The 26,672-nt window shown below is 38.3% G+C and overlaps 2 protein-coding genes across 2 annotated transcripts; one reads left to right on the forward strand and one right to left on the reverse strand.

Moving 5' to 3' along the window:
- Positions 1-800: 800 nt before the first annotated feature.
- LOC143277442 (succinate--CoA ligase [ADP/GDP-forming] subunit alpha, mitochondrial-like) lies at positions 801-12,101 on the reverse strand. The gene is made up of 10 exons (XM_076582266.1): positions 11,965-12,101; positions 10,565-10,671; positions 9,333-9,449; positions 8,161-8,373; positions 7,232-7,289; positions 6,543-6,704; positions 4,125-4,198; positions 2,982-3,040; positions 1,972-2,162; positions 801-871 (listed from the first exon to the last, which is right to left on the reverse strand). The coding sequence occupies exons 1-10, from the start codon at positions 11,999-12,001 to the stop codon at positions 801-803; spliced, it is 1,089 nt and encodes a 362-aa protein (XP_076438381.1). The 5' UTR covers positions 12,002-12,101.
- Positions 12,063-26,666, forward strand: LOC143301347 (golgin subfamily A member 7-like). The gene is made up of 5 exons (XM_076615570.1): positions 12,063-12,166; positions 15,213-15,342; positions 17,003-17,155; positions 18,480-18,581; positions 19,396-26,666. The coding sequence occupies exons 2-5, from the start codon at positions 15,220-15,222 to the stop codon at positions 19,432-19,434; spliced, it is 417 nt and encodes a 138-aa protein (XP_076471685.1). The 5' UTR covers positions 12,063-12,166; positions 15,213-15,219; the 3' UTR covers positions 19,435-26,666.
- Positions 26,667-26,672: the final 6 nt, after the last annotated feature.

Below are 26,672 nucleotides of genomic sequence, written 5' to 3' on the forward strand. Positions count from 1 at the left end.
GGACTGGCAGATTTGCACCAAAGCCACTCCACAACACTGCTGAGGTTAAGAATTGGACAGAAAAAAAAGGATAATATTTGCAAACGAAATCAGATGAATGACATGGCGATATGCCTCTCTGAAGGTTAACAGATCGGGCAGCAAACTAGAAGCACAAAAAAAAAAAAAAAAAAAAAAAAAAACCAACGAACAAACGCACTGATGCTTTCTCTCAACTTTAATTGAGCACAAATGACGCTTTCCATACTCAAATCTAAGTAACAGAGGGTTTTCGTAAATTATATTCACAGCCGCTTATTGATAATACTAGTGCCACCTTCTGTTTTAATATGATAAGTTTAATAAACATTTCATCCACTCCTAAAAACAAAAACAAGAACCACATTAAAGAAAAAACACTAAAGGCAATCATCAATAATTAAAGTTCATCCGTATACTTTTATTTTATTTTATCACAAACATATCTGTAATTAAATCATAGAAACGGGTCTATGTTCTCCCATTCTGGATTCACACAATCACCGTAATGCATTCCTGTTTCCGGTTTATGCAATCACTTGGAGGCAGTTAAGGCCTGAATCTGTGGAAAATGTAAACAAATCAGAAAATGAACTTGTAACCAAATCAAGATTTGAAATAAATTCACCCATCCATACAATATTCATGCACATTTGCCAGAAAATCATTGGAACACAGTATTCCCTTCCACTACCTTTGTTTTCTCCCCACCAAGGCAGACCTGAGTAACACAAGCAGTTCTCGTAAGGCTAGGACTGAACCAGGTTCTTGCAAGACCATGTTCAATAGATGCAGTAGCTGTGTCTCACTGGTATCAACCTCATGAACTGCTTATGATGTCCGTGCCAGTGATCTGTGACACAGTCTTCAAAGGCCATAGATGTTGCAGCTGACACAGCAAACCTTCGTGCAGGGAGAGAGAACGACATTGAACTTGCTTGGATTTTATGCACGCCCTGCATTCTCCATTGCCTGAAACAAAATTCAATCTTTACTCAGAACTATTCTCTTCTGAAGAAAAGCAATCTAACACTTTTCACACAATAACACACACATGGTCAATGAGCACTTCAATGCACAATGGAACCACTGGAACAAAACAAAAAGCAAAGAAACAAATGGAAAAAAAAGAAAACTATAGTTCTACATGACTTATGCCTGCAGTATTATCAAAAGGTATGGATTAACAGTGGTATGAAAGGTGTTACGATTAGACAGTAACAAAAAAACTTCAATAAAAAGTACCTTATGAACCATTTTTCAGGAAAACAGATTCTGCTTTAAGTCAGAAAGGAGTGCATTTGAAGAATGACACACAACTTCTACATTCTAATACAGCAGCCTGTGGGATCAAGCCTGAAGCGGGAGGCGTAGGAGAAAGACAAGTATGCAGCCTGTCTTTCATGCGTTTCAGCCCTGTTCAAAGCTTTGAAATGGTGAGGAAAAGGGGAAAGTCTAATAAATAGTAAAGATAGGAACAGTCATTACACTCTCAAAAACACCCCTAAAATGAAGTCTTATGATAGGAAACAGTCATTACGGTCATGACGCCCCTGAAACAAAATCTTTGGTGCCATCACTCCCACCAATCTGAAGAATAATCAATAGCTAGTATTTGTTGACACATAAAACAAGGATCGAAAACAGCATAAAAGTGAGCTCATACAAGAGCAAACACATTCTCACACAATTACTCATGTTCACTGAATATCTGTCATAAGCTCACCAAGCCTCTTGCAATGCATAGTTTAAATACGTGCTCAAAATTAAGACCCACTATTTTCAAAAAGGTTAAGATAAAGGAAAACAGTAATTCCACAACTTTGTATTGAGATTTCTTTAAACTGACATTTTGAAAAATGAAATGACCTTAAGATAAAGAAAGCAATAAATTCATGTATAATTAACTTTCTACACATGTTGGTGAGTCAATGGTCCATAAAGCCACCTCACCTGTAACATTGTGGGTGCCAAGCTGCGCTGGGGACATGCTCACTTCAACTCCCGCTGCCTTGAGAGATTCTATCTTCTCAGTGGCTCCACCTTGCCCTCCAGCAATGATGGCCCCTGCATGTCCCATGCGTCGTCCAGGTGGCGCTGTCAACCCTGCGATGAAGGATACCACAGGCTTGGCATTGGGTCCCCTGCCATCACACAAGATGCATTATTCACCACTGCATGCACTATGCTCAATTCATTAGTTAGTTTTGTTCAAATACTACACTTTGAAGACTGGTCACTAGATGTCCCCCCTTGCTGTCCTGGACATCCCCAGCATCCAGAGCAAAGGCCAGTTCCTGTATGCTCACCTAAAGCTGCTGACCCTGAAGCACTGGATAGGGACCACCCAAGCACCACCTGGACCCGTATGTACACAGACGGCTCTGCTGAGAATGCTGTTAGGAACGGGGGAGGTGGTGTCTACATCCGATTCCCAGATGGCAGCTCAGTGAGGCATTCCCACTGCTACTGGCCTCACCTCAACGAATTTTAGAGCCAAAACATCTATACTGCTAGCTGCAGCCCAACTCAACCAGAGAGAGACAGTTTGCCAGACCACATAGTCTTCCTCACTGACTGCCGAGCTGTCCTATGAAGCCTCCAGACCAGAGTGGGGGACAAAACCTTGCGGACATCCATGCTGAGATGCAGGCCCAAAGTGCAGAACCACAACAGTCCTGAGTGGATCCCTCTCACTGCGGCATTGCAGGAAATGAAGAGGCAGTCAAGCTCTCCAAAACAGGAAGCAGGCTCACCCAATATGCCCACCCCTTAGCTTTGTGGAGGCAAAGACATCCTGTGCAGCCACTTCAAAAACAGCTGGTGAGAACGGCTACATCTGAGTGCAGAGGAGGACAGCATCCATCAACTGGGTCGAGCTCAAGCTAGTCATCATCCTTAGAATGCACACAGGCCACCTGCCAGCTCCTCTCCCATCTCTACAAACTGAAAATTTCCCACACAGACCAATGTCCGTGTGACACTGCTCGTAAGCTCCAGCCATGTACTGCAAGACTGCCCTCTGCACAAAGAGCTGAGGCGCCAAATCTGGACCAGTCCCACAGCACTCCAGGACAAGTTGTGGGGAACGGCTACAGAGCTACAGTGGACTGCGAACTTCATGACCTACGCCTGGACTGACTGTCTGAACATGGCCTGGGAACACTGAAGAAGAAGCTCAAATTACAAATACTCTGCCTTCTACTTTTGCCATCATGGTTGTTGTCAAACACTGATCAGACTATCAACATATCTGTTTTCATTTTCCATGAAAATCATGATCACTCCCCAGAAAATTGAGTTTGGCTTCCTAAATGGCAGGGTAAAAAACAGGGGCCATACATGTACAGCCCACTGTTAGATACAAGTGAACGTGGGAATTGCAGCCCACAAACAGAACAATAAAATGAAAATAAAAACACAATAACAAAAAGCATCACTCCCTGAAACAAGAATCACATGTACAGAAGAAAATATCCCAAGGCAAGGGAAATAATCTGTATGACTGCTCTTATCAGGGTGTCTGTAGCCAAAAAGAAAAAATCTATAATGCCATTAAGAAAGGAAAAGTCTTTATCAGATCAATGCTCATTTACAGGAGAGGCACAGAGCCAGACAGAGCACTGTTTCCCATTTAATGATTAGTAACTGCTATAGGAAATGACCATAAGCATTCACAATGATTTGAGAACTGAACCAGATGTATCTCTGCATTTGAACATCAACAACAAAAAGCCTGACATAAATAAACATGACAAAATGTACACACTTTTTATTTTATGAAACACAGATGAAGAAAAAATGAAAAAGGGTAGTGGGATTCTGATAAACTGAATTCCTAGATTCAAAATCACAGTGACTATGATGTGTTATCTATGATGTAATTGTTTCCACCAGGGCATACCTGATGAGTCTTATCTGTGATGTAATCATTTTCCTGTCACTGGCACAAAAATACCCCTAAGTATAATGTTATATGAGAGCTATGAAATGGGTCCATGCTTCAATTCATCAGTTTTTAGTCTGGACTGAATGAGGAATGAAAGAGACTGTCCATTTGAAACCAATGGCAGATACATGCATACTGCAGAACCACTGTATCTCACCGTGTTGTTGTGTTTCAGGTAGTCTGCAGCATTTTCTTCTGCTTGTCCTCCAATTTCTCCAATCAACACAATCCCTGTTGACACAGACAAGCAAGCATATGAGCAGATATGAAAACAAAGAAAAAATATCTATAAATTTTTCAATTTCCTTTTTCTGGCTTTGATTGGACAACAACAGCAACAAGGATACTTAACAAGAAGACAGAAAGATAGACACATGAGTGAAGCAGCAGTGATCCAGGCTGACTGAGCAGACAGAAAAAAATTCAGAGAAACCTGCAGACTAAGACACAGAGCAGGAACAGAGACCAAGTCTTAAAGATAAACAGAAGTAAAACCATGAGAGAGGAAGAGACATAGACAAGAGAGAAACACAAAGACAGACACACCAGGGCTTGACATTAACTTTTTTTTCCACTTGCCCAGTCGGGCAAGTCACTGGAAAATTCACTTGCCCGGACAGAATTTGCACTTGCATCACTAAATGCTCACATGCGCGCGCACACGCACACACACACAAAGTAGTCCAACCCTTTTCTTTAACTGATGTTTGTTTTGTTGGGTTTCACCAAGGATAACTGTTGTTTTGAACAGCCAAAACAAGTTTTATCTCAGTCTCACTTGATAAAAACTGCCTTTGGCATGTTTTTGCAGTTGACTGTCAGCCACAGAAATTATTTCTTTTTTAACCTCCACTGCAAACAGCAACATGCAGAGTTAAAAAAGAAAAGCCAGCATTTGCACTGTGAAACAAACAATGTCAGGATCTGACAGATCCAAGTACAATTCTGTTAGATGGGGTCAACAGTTACTGTTTCTCACTTGCCTGGTCAGGCAACTCTGTTGAAAATTCACATGCCAGGATAGCCACACCAGGATGGGTTTCAGTTCTTCTCACTGGCATCAGAGAGAGAGAGAGAGAGAGAGAGAGAGAGTGTGTGTGTGTGTGTGTGTGTGTGTGTGTGTGTGTGTGTGAGTGAGTGAGTGAAAGGGGATGGTGAAGGGTCACAGTTCCAGAGAGGGAAGGTGGTACAGCTGTTCTTCTACATGGAGGTTGCTTAGCAACGGAGCTTTCCACAATGTCCTCTGATATGTGTCATCCCCTCAGCAAAACTGGACTTTGACCCATACCCTGCCTCCATCCTTTCTGCTATTCCCAGTCTGACCATGTTAAAAAAAAAAGGGGGGGGGGGGGGTGACAGGGGTATGGGGGGGGAGGGGGGGGGTAGGATAAGCAAGGCTGCCATATGGGAGGTGGTGTCTGTAGGAGGGGGAACAAGAGAAGGTTAGGGGGGAGGGGGTGAAGGAATGGGAGGGGGGAGGATTGTGGAGGTCATGTTTGTGTTGACTTGGTTTAAGTTATGATTCTACAGAATGGCTGTTTCCTTTTTGATTAACCAACGTGACCTTAACTCTGGGATGCAAGGGAGAGAGAGTGAGAGAGAAAGAGAGACTGAATGAGGCAGAAAGGCAGACAGATCACGGTCAAAGAACTGATGGGAGGGTGGTGAAGGGATAGCACGGCAGTGATTTTGACAACCTTATCAGTGGAGGGATGAGATGTAGGTGGAGGAAGAATGGGGGTGGGTGGGGGGGGGGGGGAGGAAGATGGGCACAGCCATCCATGTAGGTTGCCCTCTTGGGCTGACTACAGACAGGTCTGGCTGGCTATCCTGTAACACCAACAGGCAGGTGCCAGCAGTGAACTTTTCACTTTCCTCCAAAGAACCCGTCGCCATGCGAGCAGCATTAAAAAGTCCTCACTTTGTTGTGGACAGAACTCTGGTTGGCCAAACATTTTTTTCTTTCCTCATATGTCGTACTGAAATCTATTTTCGTGTACTGGAGTATTCTAAGTCAAAATGATGTATAAATTACCCCCCAAATGGTACTGGTAAACAGGTCTGTCATAGAAACAAACTCTGTTGTTGTTTTTGTTTAAAGTAGAACGACATTAGAGTACGTTGCGACATGATGTTTTTAGTTGTGATGTGATGGGCGGAAGATGAACTACGCTATAAGAAAAATTACCACTGGCTCTCCAAAAATAGCAACCAATGGCAAATCACCTTTTAGAGCTGCATGATAGCTCTCTTTTTCCTGTGACCACTTGTCACAGTCGGACTCAAAACATCGTCTGCTAGAGGAAGAGTGTCAGACGATTGGGTGTCAGGAGCGTGATGAATTTTTTTAAAAACAAAACATGCTAGTCTTGGAAAATATTACTTGCCCACTCGGGCAAGTTCGGTAAGGGCAATACTTGCTCAACACGATGATCTACTTGTCCCAGGTAGTCGGGCAACTGTAAATGTCAAGCCCTGCATACACACACACACACACACACCACACACAGAGTGAGAAAGAGAGAGAGAGAGAAAGAGAACACATACAAACATCCAAGGAAGAATCTATCATTACCTTCTGTCTGAGGGTCTGAGAGGAAGACCTCTAAACAATCGATGAAATTGGTTCCATTGAAAGGGTCACCACCGATGCCCACACAAAGTGACTGACCTAACCCTACTTGTGTGGTCTGGTGCACAGCTTCGTAAGTCAGCGTCCCAGATCGGGAAACAATACCTGCACACAGAAATGGATGTAAAGTAATCAAACACAGGAAAAAAAACCCAAAAACATACACATCTATAACACACATTAACACAATTTGTGAAATCAAATAATTATGAATCAGTAAATATTGGTTACGTACATAAATTCCACAGGTATAATCCAGTTTAACCTCCATTCAAAACCAACAGACTACAAGTAATGTCAAAATCAAGATTTCAAATTGTGGTCATGTAAAGAAAAAAAGTTCTGAAAAGACTGAATAAAAAAAAAATCATAACAGTAAAGAACATACAACCATGTTTAGTAAACAATACCCATGAAAATGGATATTGCTGTCTAAATGTGGGGTAAAAGCAGTCATAGATTAGAGTAAACATGGAAGCTGCTGCCCAGAAATATAGAAGAAAAGGCTTACACAAAAACATAGCAGAAAATGTTTACATTAAAACATAAACATGCAGAAAATGTATGACTCCAAAACTTCTACTCAAACTTATCTCAAGGCTTCAAGAGAAACATCCATCTCAATTCCTTACCTATTTTGCCTCTTTTGTGTATGTGTCCCGGCATGATACCTATTTTGCATTCACCAGGCTGAAACAACATTAGTCACCAGCTGTTTATACAATAAACACTCTTCATCAAGTTAACAAAACAAAAAGGAAAAACTAATTCCCTGCTAATGCTACTGCAGGCAACAACTTATATTATACACAATATTCAGACAGGGATATGAGGGATTAGTTAAAATATTATAGATTAAAATGGGGATTTACTGTTTTTTGAAACAGATACAGAGATACTTAGTTGTGGAAGATAGAGAAAAAAAGAAAAGTTTGGATGATTAAAAGAAAAGAAAGAAAGAAAGCAAGATATAAACAAACAAAAGAGGATTGCAGCTATTCCCAAACACACACACACATGCACACACACACACTCATACACACACACACACATGCTGCTTTCCCTCAACTGCCTGACTAAAGCAAATAAAACTCCAACCAGCAAAGAACATAAAACATGTCCTCTATGCCCTGCAGTGTCCTCTGTCTGAAACACCTGAAAGGTCATGGAAATCACTCTCTTCACTGTCAGAAACAAACAGCGACAGATCATTCAGTCAACATGATACCTTAACAGTGGCTGGGTTGCCAGTATGAGAATAACTCCTTGTGGTGCACTACAGCAGCTTTGTTGCCACATATTTTTAAAGATCTTGCTGCCTGTTAATTGTCCATCTTTACATTCAGAGTAAAACCAGTACTGCCAAAATAATTCTGAACTATATTGAAAATAACACAGTATGAACTAGATGCCAGAAAAATGCACATTTTTCCGCAGTCACAATTTTTACAATGCAGACCATACAAACAGGTGTAACACAATGTTCAAAGCATTTCTTATAATATCCAAAAATTTGAAACACAATGTCTATAGCACAGAATACGCCAGATGTCACACTGACCTTGATAATGCCTGGACAGTTGGGTCCAATAAGGCGAGTCTTGTTCTGCCGGACAAGGCGATGTTTGACACGTACCATGTCTTGCTGAGGGATGCCCTCTGTGATACACACCACCAGGCCAATCTCAGCATCAATGGCCTCCAGGATAGCTTTGCCAGCGAAGGGAGGAGGCACGAAAATCACCGATGCATTAGCACCAGTTTGATCTACAGCCTATGGGATCAAAAGCAGTCAGAACTTTAAAACAGTTATCCTCAGACAAACAAAGCCTTGAGGCAAAAATTACAAACTATATTTCTGGTGTAAAACAAGTATGTGCATGTAAAAGAGTAGGTCATCAATTTTTTATAAATATAATATACACAAATCAACTACACATTTTTATGATAAACAGTCACAACTTTCAAAATGCTCTACAACTGAGAATGAAAATCCACATAAGTCAACAGAAGTGTCCAATTTTTAAAAATAATGGCAAATATGACCTGACATTTTTCTATCACAATTTTCTAGTACAGCCTGTACTCAAAAGCAGCCTTTGTAAATATATTTATTACACAAACACACACAATCTAAAATATATCAGAGTTCAAACTAAACATCATGGTTATACAGAAGCAGAAGTCACAACTGGGGTTGCCACCATTCATTTTTCTTTACAAATATAACAGTTATGTGATGTTCTGTGTTTGTATCACATGCAATACAGCTACTGCATGCAATGCAGCTATCACATGCAATACAGCAGCAGCAAAGCCAGACAGATGATGAGAATGTGTTTATCCACTCCCACCCCATACTCTCACGCCACTGGCAACTTTTTGATTTCTTTCTTTTCTAACTTTTCAGCTGTGTTTCAAGTTTTATTAGCACAATATTATGTATGTATGTACACAAAAAGCTGTAATAAGGAACCATATCAACTGGTTCACTCAAGTCTGAAATGACTGGAGACTTGTGAGTGCCCTGTGCTCCAGTTGGAGTGAAGAGGATTAGTAAATAAGTAAAGTAAATAAGAAAGTGTCAAAATTTCCATCAATAATTTCTCAGAAGATTTTGCCAATGCCTTGAACTTTCACAGAAGCAACTGGAAAGACACCAGTGACAAAATCCAGCTGTGACCATACAATAAGAAAAAACGGAAAGTGTGAATAATGAATGAAACAGCTCACCTCTTTCACCGAGTTGAAGACAGGGCGGTCAAGATGCTTTGAACCCCCTTTACCTGGGGACACACCTCCAACCAGGTTGCTGCCATACTCAATGGCTTGCTGACTGTGGAAAGTTCCCTGCACAAGCAATGCATGACTATGATTACTCCTAACATAGTACAGGATCTTGGACACTCTTCAGGAACACCACTTTGTGTGTGTGTGTGTGTGTGTGTGTGTGTGTGCACGTGCGCGCACACAGGACTTTGTCATAGTTATCAGTGCCAAAAGGTTAGTTAAATCTTTAAAACTTTAACCCATTCCTTATCAGTTAAACCGACTGTAAAAAAAGTGTAAGACATTCCAGTCATTACAACATAATAGGGAAGGGGCATAACTCTTGATGAGCTTCTGGATGTCTTTTCTGTTGAAGTCTTTGCACAGTTCAGTCATTTTCAGGCACTTCTTTCTGTAAGTTTTATTCATGACCTTGGTTAGAAAGTCATGTATCACAATGTGGCTGGTATCAAACTGTTCTTAGATGAAGACAGATATTTTGATCCTGACAATGGTATTTAGAATGATATGTTTGTTGTAAACACAGAAAGGCATGACATCAGATTATATGGTGGCAGATGCAATTTCATTGGTTTTTAGTCTTTCAGTTATCTGGTTAATGTTACTGTGCAGCACCAACCTCAAAGGCAAGCAGGGTGCAAAGACTGAAATCCATGCTGTGCTGAATGAGTTAACACTGCTGCACAGTCACTGAGTTAGTGACATTCAGTTTTTTACTCTTGATTGCATGCCCCTTCTCAAACCATCTTTCTTTGTTAATTTACTGATGGGATACATATAGCTTCTAATTTTCACTAACTGCTCTTCGACTGTTCATCGTTTATATAAGCAATGAAATCTGACAATATGAAGTATCAATCTTCTAATGTTTTCTCTGCTTGTTTTGTTAGGTCTCCAAAACACACAACAAAAAACAAAAAAATCCACTTAAAAGTTAAATATCAAAACCAACACATTAAAGAAGACTGGAAATAAGATTTGTTTTTGTTTTTTTAATAAGTATAACATTAAAAAAAACACAACAATTAAACAAAAACAACACTTACTGATAGTTACCTAAACCCATGGTTTTATTGAGACTAGACACACACAGAGTAAAACTATCTTAAAAAGGCTTATTGTCACTTCCATGCACAATTCAACAACAAAACGATGAGTGAAAGGTATGTACCTACCTGCTTCCCTGTAAAACCTTGACATATCAGCTTTGTGTTTGAACCAATCAGCAAGTTCTGTCGTGTTGCTGTATAAATACTGCGGAAACTTTGCCGCCCACCTAAAGCTTCAAACAAGTAGGAAAAAGAATACATATTACACACGCTTGAAAAGGAGAGCCACAGACAGACTGATAGAGGTAAACAGACACACAGATAGACAAATGGGAGAAAAGAAATGGAGAAAAATGTAAAAGGTGGTTAAATCAAAGCTCTTCTTCTTTTCACTGTGTCTAAGGTGAACAAAAACAAGTAAATATAACTGATCTTCTTTTTCCTAAACTATTGGAGAAAAGAAAAGTAATGATAAAACTGTTTATATTAGAATAAAAATAATCAGATGATGATATATTATATATATAATAAATAACTCAGCTAATTTCTTTTTTAATACTACATAAGTGTGTATGCATGTGACAGTACGTGTGTGTGACAGTGTGTGTATGTGTATGTGTGTGTGTGTGAGTTCACGCATGCGTACGTGTGCTTTCTGTGCATGTGTACGTTCTTTTTCCAATATTGAGCTGGGCTCTCAGACTGGAGTGTGTGCAGCGTAACAACTGGGGTGCACATTCCTACAAACAGGCATACAGTGATACACACAGGCAGTATCAAAATCATCAATAATCTGAATACAAATGATACAAGTTATAACTTATATCTGTCATCAGTTTAGAGGTTGACATCAGTGGCCTGGAGATCTATGGCACTAAATGTCATAACTGAAACATTTCGTGAATGCCTCTGGCAATACAGTGTTAGTGCAGGCCGTTGGCTGCTGGTTTAAGTGTGCATGCATATGTAAGAGTGTGTGTGTGTGTGTGTGTGTGTGTGTGTGTGTACATGTTCATCATGCACTACTTTTAATCTACAAGAATTGCTTATAATGAAGTTTAATATCTTGTGGGAGTGGGGTGGGGTGAGGGTCGGGTCTACAACTAACTTAATTTTCGCAATTACAACTGCAAATTATATGTTATATGGTTATGAATTTTCTCAACAGCAGTGCTTTTGATGGGATAGACAGGGGTTGGGGAGAAGGGCCCTTGGTCGAAAGGCATTCTTTCATTCATATCCATCCTTACAAATGTGATAAACAAAAATGCGAAGGTCAATATCCGAAAGAAACCGGCAAGGTTCCATCGCTCGGTCCAAGTTGTGTGTCAAGGTTGAGAGAGTTGCAGAATGACAGACAAGCAGAACAGCAGACAGCACATGCGACCATTCAAGTGATTCGTGCTGGATAATGAGTCCTTTCATGAGGTGCCCATTAAATCAGCAAACTCAGTATAGAATATGGTTCAAAATATATTCATGTTTAAAGATCAGACTTATAAATGAGAGAACAGAAAGTGATTTACCAGTCAACCTTGCAAGCACCTTGCCCGTACACGCCATCTTGGAAGTTCATGTCAAGCGAAAACAACCAATGGAATTTCAGATGTATCTCGCTTTGCTCATACTTCCGGTGAAACTGTCATGGCAGATTGCAGACAAAATTGAGTATTTTCGTCGAGGAAAAATATAATCTGTTGACTGGCACGTTCAGGTTCTTTACACTGAGTGAGTATTTATCGGACACACATAATTACTGTTCTGTTTATAAGACATTGGTTATTCTTGTATCAGATCAGAAACTGAGATTGAAGGGAGATATTTTGTTTGTTCATCACCAGATCAGTCATCAGCGAAAATTTGTACTCAGAGAATGGAAAGTGTCTTACCGTCAGAAATATTTTGATCAGTTATGAAAATAAAATCTCCATAGAATATATTACTTATGATTGTGTTCAAAATAAAATCAGATATGAATTACCTGTAATTTAGCCTGCTGATAAAGTGATATAAATAATTAGTGAGCGGCTGTCGTCAAGCCAAGCCATTCTGATTTCAAGCATTACTTACAATGAGGTCAGTCAGATCGGTTTTTTAATGGGTTTTTTTCAAATGTAGTTGTTGTTTTTTCTTTTTACAACGTTAGTTTTTTTTCGACAGTACTGTCATTGTTGACACTTATTTAGAACCACGTTCATTGATTTTATCATGTAAATTAACGGAAGAGTTATTAATAATAATATTATACATATAACATATGAATATAATATACTGCCCTCCATCATGATAAAAGCATTATATTTTTAACAAAGGCCAATAGAATTGGCAGTCATAGAGTGAATAGAATTTGATGTAGCATTCTGTTTTATTTGCATGATAAACAGTATGCTCAGGGTTCCACACAAATCTGCAGACTGTTTTCACTTTAAAATCTTTTTGTTAAGCAGATAAGGATATATTTTGAGTGATATGCAGAAATCGGAAATGATACACAACCCTCAGCAGCCCATTTAAATTGCTCCCTACAGCAACTTCTCACAAAGGACAGTTTTCATCAGCATATTCATATTGATGTTTGTCATCACATGGAAGAAGAAGATGCTGTTGAAAAATATGAGGGTGTTAGTATGTTCACGTATTTTGATTTGAACTCACTCCCTACTAGACGATTTGTAAGCTCACGTTCCTCTATGTTCTGTGTGTTTGTATAGTTGTTTGTTTTTTAATTGTAAAAAAAATTGAAATAAACACAGTCTCATGAAATTTGAACACACAATTGTTGAGGTATCAAATAAAGACAGCACAATGTTTCATAACTCAAACTTCTAAAATACCTTCTGTACAGCAGGAGGTAAAAAATGATATTTTTTCATGACATAAAATGTGAGGGTGGTATAGAATTTGTATAGGTGAAGTCTGCACTATTCATGAAAAGAGCATTTTTTTCTACAAATCTCACTCTTAGAATCCCATTAGAGTGTAAATGATGAATGAATGGGAGCCTCTACAAACAGCGAGTGAACTTACTTCAACTCGAGGGTGTGGGTGCGAGGGGGAGGGGGTTGGGTGTGGTCTGTCATGCCTTGTAACTTTTGTTGTCTATGTCTTGCCCCATGTATGGTGGAAGTGTTGGAAAAGAAAACCAATCAGACAACCCCTTCCTCTGTTTCAACAGCAAGTGGTTCATTAGCATATTCACCACCAATCACCCTCTCCATTCCAACTGCCTGTCACTTGCCACATCTACTGCCCCTCCCCCTTCCCCTGTCACTCACACCAGTTTCACTGTCCAATACACATTGCCCTCCTTCTGATGGACTAAAATAACTCTCCTTTCTACATCCCCGTCCAAGTCAAAGCCATCCCTTTGATCTTGTATTGTAAGCTGAAAGCACAAATTTCTTGTCTCTTTCGAAAATAACATGTTTGAGCCTGAGGCCATTGTCACAGGTGGAATCAGTCAGTCCAGGTTGAAATAAAAATTGCTTGAAACCTCAGTGATAAGCAAATATTGGCCAATACCAGTGGTCTGATGTTTTGCTATGCTAATGAGGCAAGACAGGAGACCCATCCAGCATTGTCCATTCCCAGGTGTGTGAGGCATGGAATTTTTTTTAATGTCAGAACGTGTATAGCCGTAATCAGTAGGGAACACTCTCACCAGTCATTACCTGATATCAGGTAATTAGTAGGGAGTGAGTTAAGAGGACACATATAACATATTATAAATACATGCTACTGATTTTACAATTTCACTTTTCAGTAACTGAGTATGGGAGTCTTGCAACTTCAAATGGTTTTAAAGGAATGTTAGCTGATCTCAGAGGATAAACTAGATTTGTATAAAAGTAGCTGTGTTGGTTTTACTTTGTTTGAATGTGAGCAATACAAATTAAGAAAGGATTTTCCCCTGTTTGTTTAAGTCATGGGCATACACTTATAGAGGTTAGATAATGAGGCAGTCAAGGGCAAGGGCCTTGTATCTAGATGGTCTATTGGAAATGCTGACTGTTGCTTATGATTTAGTATTTACATAGAGTCATAATTGCTAAACAGCAGCATGAAGTATAAAGAGATGTTTGAGACCAATCAGAGAGCAGAAATTATGCAAGAATTACATGTTTTGGTTGATAACCATTTATGATCAATGAAAATCTGCCTGATACTGGTGTGATAGACAGCCAGCTTTGAATTTGACTCAGCCATCTACCAATGATCTTTTCTAAATGACTAAAGTCTGTGTTAGAGAAAAAAAGATGTCCAGAAGAGATGGTTAGCCAATTGTATTTGAATTCTTTAGATATGCACACTTGAATACAAGTGAACATGCACACACTCACTCTCTCTCTTTCACACACACACATACACACATACACACATACTTACCACCACCACCACCACCACCCCCAACTCCACTATAAGTTTCTTAGCCATTCTGATTGTCTTTTTTTTTGTCTTTTTTTTCTTTTTTTTTCTTTTTTTTCTTTTTTTGTTGTTGTAAAATTCTATAAAACTTGTAAAATTTGATGAGTTTGTGTCTCTATTGGTAGACTGATAAGTACTTTTTTTCAGAACACATTGATTAGCTGACACATATGGATGTTTGTGCTGGGATGAATATTGCAAGATTTCTAAATCTTGAGCATAGTTGTACACCTTACATGAAATTTATGACACTCTCAGGTGCAGAAGAGCAGGCTTTTGTGTGTTGATTTATTTCAATAAGTAATATATATATATATATATATATATATATTATATGTGTGTGTCTCAGACCAGACATGGACAGCAACATGTCAAGACTGTCATCAGCGCAGTGCACCAAAGTCTTCATTCAGAGAGATTTTTCAGATGGTACAGCAGTTCGTTTTCAGAATAAGTTCCCACAGGAATTGGAAGGAAAGGTAAGCATCCTAAATTAGTAAATATAGATAAAAATTCTTAATCAATCCTTGAATAAACCATCTCTAGATGACTATCATTAATGTTATTCCCTTTTCCTATTTCCAGTCTGAAATGACCTGTTGCCTGCTGTTACCAACTTTTATCCCCCCCCACCCCACCCCTCTCTATCTCTCTCTCTCTCTTGATTCCCCTGCCACATGGGCTGTTAAGCTTATGAGAGTAAAGAGTCAAAGTGTCGAGTGTGTCTCTCTTGATATAACATTTTAAGTATCATCTGTCTTCAAGGTCATATCACAGCATAACAGGGAAGGCTTGTTCAAGTTTGTAGGAACATTGGAGCTTGCATCCAGTTCACCAAATTAGGTGGAATGGATGACAGTGAAAGTATTAATCCTTTTTAATGTCAAGATCATGGTCACAGCATGGCACCAGATTTAAAGCCTGTTGGCATGACAAAGTTCGTGTTTTTACCTTTAATTTCATTGAAACTGTACAATTAAGTGCAATAATCAATCATAATAAAAATAAAAACAAATGTTGAAAGTCAGGGCAAAGGCATACCATCATGTTTATTCATTAACTGATAATTAAATAAACAAAAGAATGATAGAGCATGGGCTTTGCATTGACTGCTAATTTCTTACTTGGTTCAGGGATTGATTGTGAACAAAACATGAACCATATTGATAAGGTGAAAGGTTGAATAAATATCCATTGAAATTCTGATAATATGTATGACTGAATCATGGAAAACCTTTTCAATAGTTAAAATTTTCAGTCTGGGGGTCCTGGGTTTGAATTCTGGTCATGGCACCAGGTGGGTTAAGGGTGTAGGTTTTTCCAGTCATCCAGGCCAACAGATGTGCAGGTCAAATTTGCACATGAAGGATCTGTATTCCATGTCACTCTTTGGTGGGTAACAGTAACATATCCAGTATGCACATTCCCCAAAACAGAATATGGTTGCAGACATGGTGGGGTAAAAACTGTCATACACATAAAAGCCTCTGGTACATGATGGGAGATGCAGTCTACATACATATAGAAATTTAAAATAAGTATTATGACCGGAGCATGATGTGATGAAAGATATTGAATTTTGTGATCAAAGAGTCAACCATGATGTAACCCTATATGGTTGGATGGACGTTAAACACAATAATGATGATCAGGACAAAGGTTAAGATTAGAGAGCGGTGCAGGTCAACATAATATGTCCCATTTTTTCTCTCTTTGTTTTTCCTCAGGTTTTATTTATCTTTCAGTTCTTGTTTTGTTAAGTTAGATTATTTTTTTATCATGTTAATAAAGAACTGAAAAAATGAACTTGAAATAAGTTACATTGTGATATTTCTAAAGCAGATACCTGTTTCCTGGCTCAGGCTTTCTGTGAGTAACAGAAAATAGTGAAATCAGATTAATAGCCATTACTGTTAATACTGGACTCCAGAAGATTTTTTTCCTTTTACTGTAGTTTTAGTTTTAATTGCTATATCTTCATCTTTGCTATGGAATCTCTTTAGATATTTACATCATGGAATTTATTGTGATGCAAATCTGTATTGTGATCAACTCATAAATTCCCAAGTTGTTATCTAAGTCAAGGATTTTTTTTTTTTACAACTGTTTATTTGAACAGTACTTTTGTTTCATTTTCAGATTGACAGGGCTACACTTGAGAGAACCATAAACACAATCAACGAGATTTACTTGGAGGCAGAGTCTCTGAGTGGCAGAACCTACTGTGAAAGCTGTTTTGCTTGTCTCACAGCATATCTTGCCTACATGTGCATGGATACATACTATGAAAAGGTTTGAAGCTGATGTCCATTTTTCTTTTTAATTTAATATTGTGACAGAGATAGGGAAGGAGGGATGGGGTTGGAATTCTTACAGAATGTTTCTCATAATCCTGTGGTTGTATCAAGACAGTCTCTGGTCTATATGCATACATGTATGAGGATGGGAGCAGATAGAATACCACTAACAAGATTTTCATACATTTCATGATAGTCCATGGAGGGATTGATTTCATGATTAAAACGATAAAAGCAAGTTGGCAAACCTTTTCAAGGATGGTCGCAATTAGCAGAATGGTTAGAACATTGAACCTTCAATCTTAAGGTCTTGGGTTCAATCCCAGTGGCAGTATCAACACCTAGGAGGTTAAGGGTGGAGATTTTTCAGATCTCTCTTGTCAACACACTCACAGACCTGCTTATGCTTTAATCCCCTTTCTGTGTATGTATACACATGTTCTATGTAAAAGATCAAATATACACATGAAAGATGCAGATAATCCATATTCAGTGGGTTTTGAAAAAATTAATGTACCCAGCATGCACACACACCAAAACACAAAACAAAAAAAAACAAAAACACACACACAAAAACCAGTATGCTTTTTGTTGGGGTAGAAACTGTTAAAGTTATACCTCAGTGGTCGATTCAAGTGGATGTAGCAGTTGCAACCCATGAATGCAGGAGAAATAAAAAGTAAGAAAATAACAAAACCTTGCCAGGGTGGTGGTAAGACGATGCGCAGGACTTGAAGTCGAGGAAGAAAGACCTAGTCAGCCCCAGCACCCATATATAATGAACATATGGGTTATATTCAGGAGAGCATGCATGTTGATAATGCTGTGTATGTGCAGTGTATATGCACAATTTGCACAGATGTCAAACTAAATTCCTGCTGTACTTGTGTTTGTATTATTTATGATATTCAGTTGATGCTTGTACATTTTTATGTACTATCCCCCAAAATATTCTTTGTGGCCCATGTACATTGGGCAATAAAGACATGTTATAATTGGACTCAAAGTAGTAAGTAGTTTTCCTTTTTTTCAGCCAGTGTAGAATGAGAGAACAAACCAGAGGCTGTCAATGTGCAGATGAATTTTCAAATTAGAGCAATTGTCTTCAGTCTCTGTCTGTCTGTCTGTCTCTCTCTCCCCATCTCTCTTATTCTTTCTCTCTCAACAGTGTTTACGCACCATTTTGCACGGTAACTTAAACTGCAACTGAAATTGATTATGTACATTGTACATGCCTCAGAGAGTAAAGTATATTGATAGTTGTTGAAGGTCCTCATGTTTGATACAGTCGCAGTTCATTTTGGAAATGTGATTTGCAGTGCTTGAAACGTGTTGCTCGCTACATTGATGAGCAGAACAAGACAGTGTACGTCCCCCAGGGTTTGATGATGGTGGACCCTGCAGAGAGAGGCCTGAGAGTGGTATCCTTTAGTCTGTGCATTTTAATAAAAATAATTATAATATATTGTACTTATATGGTGCACATTCCCCACATATGGGTCATTTGACTGTTGGTCAGTGTTGAGTAAACCAGATCCTAAATCATGTTGTGACCTGCAAATGTAAACAGTGGAAGAAGAGTGTGACATGCCTTTTTATCTGAGTGGCAGCATGCTGGTTTCATCTGGTTTACTTGGTTTCTGTTTGGCTTTGCCAGGTAACTAACTCAAGAAGAGCTTCCACTTTGGCTAAGACCAGTCAAGTGACACTGCATTGATAATTAAAATGTATTTTTTATCTCCATAATGATTAAACACTTACAAATGTCAGAAATTCATCAGTTGTGAACAGTTGATACACTGAACAAAAATGCCTGGTGGAGGTTTTTCAAGATGTAATATGCATACCAGCTGGTGCCTTTACCCCTTATTATGTATTTAAAGATTGTAGAATACTTTGTTACATTGTCAAGTCTTCACATCAAGGATCCATTGATCCATATCAGTGTTAAATGGGTTATGGAAGAAAGAACATAGTCTGTAAATGCATACGCTACTAAAAATGGAGTGTGCCTGTGGCAAAAATGGTGTTCAGAGCCCACTTGTAAAAACATTGAACACAGGAGCTGCAGTCCATGAATGCAGAAGAGGTCATTGTTACTGCTCTGTTAACATTTAAAGAGAAGACAGAATGCTTGCTTAGGTATTTGTGTTGGTGAAAAAGTGTGTTTAAAAAAGCAACTTTTAAAGCTGTCTCTTCTGCCAATATGTTAGAACTCCCTTGACCATGACACAGCTGGAGATCTGCATTCTGGCAGAGCAGCAGCATCGATGATCCCCAGTCTGCTCCAGACAGCAGTTTCACCTCTCCACTTCCCAGCATCATGATCAGTTGATATGTGACCATCTCGCTTCACCCTGCTTCAGTCACCTCCCAGTCGGTGTTGTGCTCAAGCTGTCGTTTCTTTCTCACAGTGTCCTGACCTTTTTCTGTCCAAGCACATGATTATCTTAGATTCAGAATTTTGTTGTGCTGAATCAGTGAAAATAACTGGTTGCCATTGTTAGGGAAGGAGCTTGCGGATTCCTGTTTTGCCGACTTTGATTTCTGGCAAGCCACATCTGTGAAAATAGATTGTGCAGTGACAGTATTTTTGCCTGCAACAATTGCTGTTATTTGACCAGTTTTTACATGTCAGTTGAATCTTCATTTGCTTCAGTGGTCATGTGAGCTTTCATTAGAGCGACTCAAACAATGGATGACATAAAGATGAGAAATGGTGGTATTAACTTCAAGGAGGGGTGGGGAGGAACACACACAAAAAACATTATTTATTCAGAACTGGTTTTTATCAGTAACATGCTGCTTAGCATTACCATCCATATGTTGTCTTGGTTGTGCAATAATTTTATCATGAGAATAAATTTGGATGTGAACTGGCAAGGTTAAATGTCTCAGTCATATAGATAAAACCTAGGAATCCAAGGAAGGGGGAAGAAATATGCTTTTAAAATTTTCTGTCAAAATATGCCTTTAGCTCTAAGTTAAAAAATATGTTTGACTGCTGTCAGCAAGCAGCTTTTAACAAATTTATAGTCCAGCCAGGCAGTTAAGTTCTGTATAACCGTGGCCTACTCTATAACAAGCTATAAACACTGAATTAAAATAATATTTCAGCCCAAGCTATTTTGGGAGGGGAAAAGTTAAAAATTGATGAGAGCAATTGCTGAAATGAATATGTTTGTTCTTGATTTTGCAGACTGCAGTAGTAACACATTGTTAATGCTGGCTTTTCCCTTTTTTTTTAACATTGCATAAGACAGGTTGACACTCTGCACTTACGACCTATAGTCAGGAATTTCCCAATTTGACTTTGCCTGTGTACACATTTTGCTTTGATTAAGCATCAACATATATTCTGAAACTGTGTAAACATGTTCATTTTTATATATTTCACTGATATTTTAGATCATGGGAAGAAGATACGGCTTCTGCTCTGTAGATAGTGCTGCTTGGTGTTCCATGAAATATGTATTTCATTTTCAGTGAATGAAAGCAAGGTCACAAAGTTTATGTGAACTGACAAGAGTATAGGTGATGTTTTGTAACAGAAACTAAGTCAAGGAAAAGAAATAGGTAGCAATTGGTACATTCCATTCATTTATCATGTTGATATTATCATTTTCCTTCAACCAAAGTGGAACAGCAATCATCATGTATGATAATTAGTTGTTTGTGCTTGTTATTTGATCCCCTCTGTCAGTCAGTTAAGAAATGTACAGTTGTTTCATTTAATTTATCCCCTTTTTTTTTTCTTTAAGCTGATGCTTGAAGTTCTTTTTTCTTAAATTTTTTTTTTTTTTTTTTTTTTTTTTTCTTTAAGACAGAGCTGGCTCAAGGTCAGAATAAGCAACCAGAAGGATTTTTCTGACGTAGGAGCTGTTGTCACTTTGTGTACAAATGTACATTTGTATTATTTTGTATATTACCATCAGTGTATGTGTAATTTTTTGGTTACTGTCGGTGGCACAATTCTTGGTGTTTTATCATCAGTTCATGTAAATGGCTTTGTGGTATTGTTCGTGTTTTTGTTTTGTTCTCTGTTGCCTTTGAAAAATAAAAGAGATTAGACTGTAAATAAATGTTAAATGCCTCTCTCCTCATAAAAAAACCCAAAACAAACAACAATGACACCATTCTCAGAACATACAAGTATACACAACTTTAGTATGAATTATGTTCTGCCTGTTTTAAGATACATTCAGTGTTTGTAAGTCTACACTTCAAAATAAATCAGTACTTGCATGATCTCCTCGTCATTTTTTAACTCCATTTGATAGTATTAGTTTTTTGGGGTTTGTTTTTTGTTTTTGTTTTTTTGTTGTTGTTTTTTGCTATTTCATAAAATTCACTGTACTTCTAATTGGGCTTTATAAAAAAAGAAAAAAAAAAAGAAGTGATATTGGTGTGTTGTGTGAACTTTGATGTTGTGCTTATTACTATTCACAGTGGCTTGTCTTGATGCAAACAGGTCTTCAGTCATCTGATATTCTTGGGGTGGGGTTCTCAAAACGGACGAAATGCAGTTGATTTCAAAAGATGTTTCAGTCTGTGTGTTAAATGATGAAGACTTGTATGTGACTTGTAATTCAACTTTATTGAATTCTATTATTTAGACCAACAACAAAAAATGTTAACACAAAAACAGTGTGTGGGAAATACCTGTTTGTGTCCATCCGGCAAAACAAAAAAAACCAACATGAATAAAACGTCTTCAAATATAACAATGTGACTTCACCTGAGTAGTTTCCCCCGTCAAATTCTATCAGGATTTAGTATTTTATAATATTGGAAAGATCTAGCTTTCTTGCAGAACTGTAATCTGCCATTAAAGGAACAATTGAATTAACATCCCAGACAATCTGATACTTTCTGCTGCACAACATACAGCTGGGTGATTGTCCAATGATTCTGATCCCAGAATGCTAAGCACCATGGTGCTTTAAGTTTATTACGATTTGGCTTTTTTATATATATTGTTTGTTCCGCAAAAGAGTTTGAGGAAGATGTTTTTGAAGATCCTGTCAGCATATTCCTAGCATCTTTGTATGAAAATGTTTTATTCTCTAGATGAAGAAGACAGGGAATCATTACTCCATTTGGAAGGCTTGCTTTAGCAGTCTGGCCATTTGATTGGACATACCACAAATATCCCTGACTAGCAGATTTAGACATCTTTGATGGATCAGGTGATGTATCAGATTGTCTCTTTGAGACGTGTCTGCCAACATTTCAGTAGGCATTACACCAACAGCCTCTTAAATTCTGTTGTCATTTTCAGTCTTATCCAAGACCATGTGATGCTCCCCCTAATCCCCTCCCCTGCGTCCACCCCCCTTCTCTCATCTTCCTGATCAGGACCCCCAACCCTTCTCCCCACCATTTTTTTTGTGTGTGTTCCTCTTCTTGGATCACCACATACAAAATTGTTTATTTCTGTTCACCAGTGGCATGATCAGCATGAATGCTTCACGTGCATTCCAGGGAGTGCTCACCATACACTTTATTTAGCTCAAAGTATTGTTTTTTGATATCTTTTAATCCTCTGCCTGCAGAATTTGGCAGTAGTGTCAGTCTGACTTCTCAGAGTGAAATCATTACGATTTCACATCCAAGATCATCATAAGTCGTTTTAAGATTGAGAAATTAGGAGCAGAATTTTGGACTGACTGGCTTGAAGCCGCAGTTGGTTTGGACGGGACTCCCTGCATCCCTTTTTGCACTGGACATGATGCACTGAGAGGCTGGTCAGGGCCAAGACTGCAAGAGACAAGTACATTAATGAAGACCACTGGAAGGGCTTTTACTTTTAAGGTTTTTTTCTGTGAATTATAGTTGCGCAATGCGTGTGAATGACTGATATGTATGCACTTTAATTTGTCTCTACACAAGTTGCAGTGCTATATAAGTATTATTATTACTGGTTTTAATTTGCCTCTTTCAAACAAACTTTTCTTCAAAAAGAGAATCCATTTGCACTAGATCAGCTTTAACTTAGACTTATTGAGAAACAGCAAGCTGAGCATTCGATACACCACATAAAATAGAAACTGTTCTGTAATGGTATTTATACAGGTACAACATATTATTTTTGGTTGTAGGTTTCTGACATATCTCTTGATCTCCTGTAATTGACTGGAATAGTATACTACCATTAAAGTATGGTATGAGTCTTTCTCAGCTTTTTCAGTTTTCTAATGTTGTTAGACCTGCAAGGTCTCTGATTTGTACTGGATAATTTTTTACTGACAGCCAGCGCCCTCATCCCATTATGTATAATAAAGAATTAAAAGTTTGTTGTGATAATCAAAATACCAACCGAATAAAGAAAATGATACAGACACAATAGTATTAACAGAAATAAGCTTTCTCTTGCAGAGTTTCCATTCACACTGTTTATCTAGTGCCAGTTTTTGGGGAAGTGGCTGCAGGAGATAATTATTTCTGGAAATGTCCTGTGTTTTTGTTTACAGTGCTCTTCTGTTCATTTTTCTTGCATTGTGTTGTGAGATCTTAGTTCTTGATTTATGAAGGTGCCATTTTGTGTGGAAATCCATCTGTGTTATTATTATTGTCAGTTATTCCCACATACTTCCATTTGTTCATTCAGTGGATGTCCTCAGTGTAATTTTCTGTACACTGTCTTTTATCTTCTGTGTAATAATAAAAATAAAACTTTAATGTCATTATGAACAGTATTCTTGTTATCATAAAAACTTCAGCATGATACTGACAAAATATGTTTGAAAACATGGTATGTGACAGAAAGGTCTTTCTCCTGAGCCACAACTTCACATTTATTTATCAGTTTAAAAGAAAAATCATAGCCAGAATGCCATATCCGGGCTGAAAACACTATCTCATCAGTAACAGTTCCACTGAACCTTGAAAAAAAAATATATATATATATAATTATACGCAACACTACACACACACACACACACACACATATTAGCATGCACACAAAACCAAAATATGCCAACAGATCACTCACATGTCCTAGACAGGAAAAAAAGCACAACACAGTTTAAAAGAAAAAAAAGAAGAAGAAAAGAAATTATCAAGTCCAGAAAAAGACCAAAAATATTTTAGGCTTTCCAGAAAGAAAGAAAAAGGATAATGGACCAACACAGTAGAAAATAAAGAGATAATAGAAAAAGAAAAAGACCAGGAACAAAAAATATGATACAAAACAGGAAATCTGTGGCTCAGAATTTCTATAAGGTGGGAATACTATTTATACTCTTGGAACTGTGAAGATAAAAGGGGTAAACAACAGGACTTTAAATATCTTGTCCACAACAAATGTATTCAATAATGCACATGGTTCAGAATGAACACAGTTCTATATTGTGCAAAATGTTTGTCAGTTTACAGAAATAAATGCCACAGCTCTCACCCTCTTGTCTGTGAACTGTAAAATCAAAACTGAACTGAAAAATCAGAATTAGACTTTGCCTGATATTGGTGCAAAGATAATGAGCATAAATACCAATCACTAATATCAGTGCAAAGATAGCATAAATGGCTTCATCGTATGTTGGTGCAAAGATGATCAGTATAAATGCCAAAGATGATGACTCGGATGAGCATGAATATGGCAATGCCGCCTTTTAACTGAGGCCAGATGCTTTTTGCAAGAAATATATTGTTGCGATAGACATCTTGGTGTTCAGTGGCTTTTAAAATCATTTATAGAAAGGAGTCTTTTTTTCGTTGACAAATTTCATATGAACTGGACAAAACTTCAAAAAATGATATGCCATGTCCAAAGATAAGTTTCATCGATATGAAAAACAAAAACTGGACCAACCCAGTCACCTTTTAGTGAGTGTGGGATGATAAGCATTTTGTTTCGTCAAATAGCTTGGGGAGTTTGTATTGCTGAAGCAGTGGCCATGTCATGTGTGTGTGCGAGTCTGTGAATACATTAACAGCAGTTCTTTTGCAAACATCTTGACTGATTTTAATGTTTCTGGAACCAGTGGATACTTCGCATAGATATGTATCGAAAATGGCTCTTCTCCCTGATACTGGTTCAAACTTGAAAAATTAAAGTTTTAGGATTTGTAATCGGTTTGAAAGAACTATTTTACCAACGTAGATGAAATTTTTACACACAAATAGCACTGCCAGTAATTCTGAAACTCAGACCCTTCTGAATTACCTTGATTCAAAGTCACAGTGTTCTGCCCAGTTACCTGCACACTGATTTCTGTAATTATGCTTTGCACTGAGTTTGAACTGGTTTGGATATGGAATCTAAAAATCTGTTGGGAATGTTTTTGTTTTTACCATGAGTATGGTTTTAAGGAGGGGGGGGGGGCATTGAATTCAAAGAAAGTTTTTTTTACATTTTCACTTCTTCATTTTTCAAACCAGTTGACACATATTTAACACATTCGCATGCACACTCACTCAAAAAGACAAAGTAAGTCTGGTTCACTCAATCTGAACTATATTGATGGTAAAACATTATTGCCAGGCTGGAATTCTGACCAAATAAACCAACTGTGCAGGCATGCAGCAAGCATGCAAGTGTTTGTGAGTGAGAATACCACATAACAGCAGATTAATATATAATCTGGCTACAATCAGTCACAACAGTAGTTGTTTGTGCCCACAGTTCTTAAAGAGTTCAATCTTTAAAGAGAGGAATGAGGTTAGTGACAGAGGATCAAGGAGACAGGATGTGGTGGCATTTAATTGGAACCTATTCGAACAAAGAGAGGAGGATGGATGGAAGGGTCTAAGAATTTATACTGTTCGGGTTTGTTATCAAGACAACAGATTTCTCTGTGGGAGATTCAGGCAGCCCTCTCTGGTGAGCTGACCACAGTGCTGTGCCATCTTTTTTTCTTTTTCCAGTCTGTTTGTATAAATAACTCTGACTGTGCACATATTTCTTTGCTAAATTTTGCCAGGGACAAATATTGTTGCAATGGGTTCTTTTATAAGAATTGAGTGCATGCTGCATTTTGGTTATTGTCTCCCCCCAGACTAGTGACAGCACATAGATCACCACTTGAGGTTTCCCTATCATCAGACAGAGGGGATAAAATTCTAGGCCCTCACATCATTCAAACTCTTTGACCCTTACTCTAGATCCTAAGCCCAATGCTCTAACCACCAGGTCTCACACCATACATATTCATTCCAACACCATGTGCAGGCTGAGTGATGGTGAATGAAAGGGTGGGTGATGTGCATGCTGGGGAAGAGCAGGATGTGGACAAAGGGGAAACAGTAGTTCAATGATCAAACCTATGTGACATCACCCACCCAAGTCCTGCAGATGCTGTGCACAGCCATCACACTGGTGGTGTGTGTGTGTGGCATGATGGTCTACTGACCATCTTGCTGAGCACATACTATGTCTGTCACCTTCATGCCTCCACCAACGTTACCAACATATCTGTGCAAAGTTTCTCAAGATGATTAATTGAAGGGTTTTCAGATTCACCATTCAATCATTCACAGAAAATTTACAATATCTGGCAAATATTTTTTTT

This window comes from Babylonia areolata, chromosome 2 (assembly GCF_041734735.1).
Source record: "Babylonia areolata isolate BAREFJ2019XMU chromosome 2, ASM4173473v1, whole genome shotgun sequence".
Classification (NCBI taxonomy): Eukaryota; Metazoa; Mollusca; class Gastropoda; order Neogastropoda; family Buccinidae; genus Babylonia; species Babylonia areolata.

Coding starts and splice junctions, on each gene's coding strand:
- LOC143277442 (XM_076582266.1), bottom strand. CDS start 12,001: ATGGCGTGTACGGGCAAGGTGCTTGCAAGGTTGACTG. Junction 3,041..4,124: donor ACCTGAAACACAACAACACG/GTGAGATACAGT, acceptor CTCTTTGTGCAG/AGGGCAGTCTTGCAGTACAT. Junction 2,163..2,981: donor TGTCACACGGACATTGGTCT/GTGTGGGAAATT, acceptor GTGTGATGGCAG/GGGACCCAATGCCAAGCCTG.
- LOC143301347 (XM_076615570.1), top strand. CDS start 15,220: ATGGACAGCAACATGTCAAGACTGTCATCAGCGCAGTGCACCAAAGTC. Junction 15,343..17,002: donor CACAGGAATTGGAAGGAAAG/GTAAGCATCCTA, acceptor TTTCATTTTCAG/ATTGACAGGGCTACACTTGA. Junction 18,582..19,395: donor CAGAGAGAGGCCTGAGAGTG/GTATCCTTTAGT, acceptor ACCATGACACAG/CTGGAGATCTGCATTCTGGC.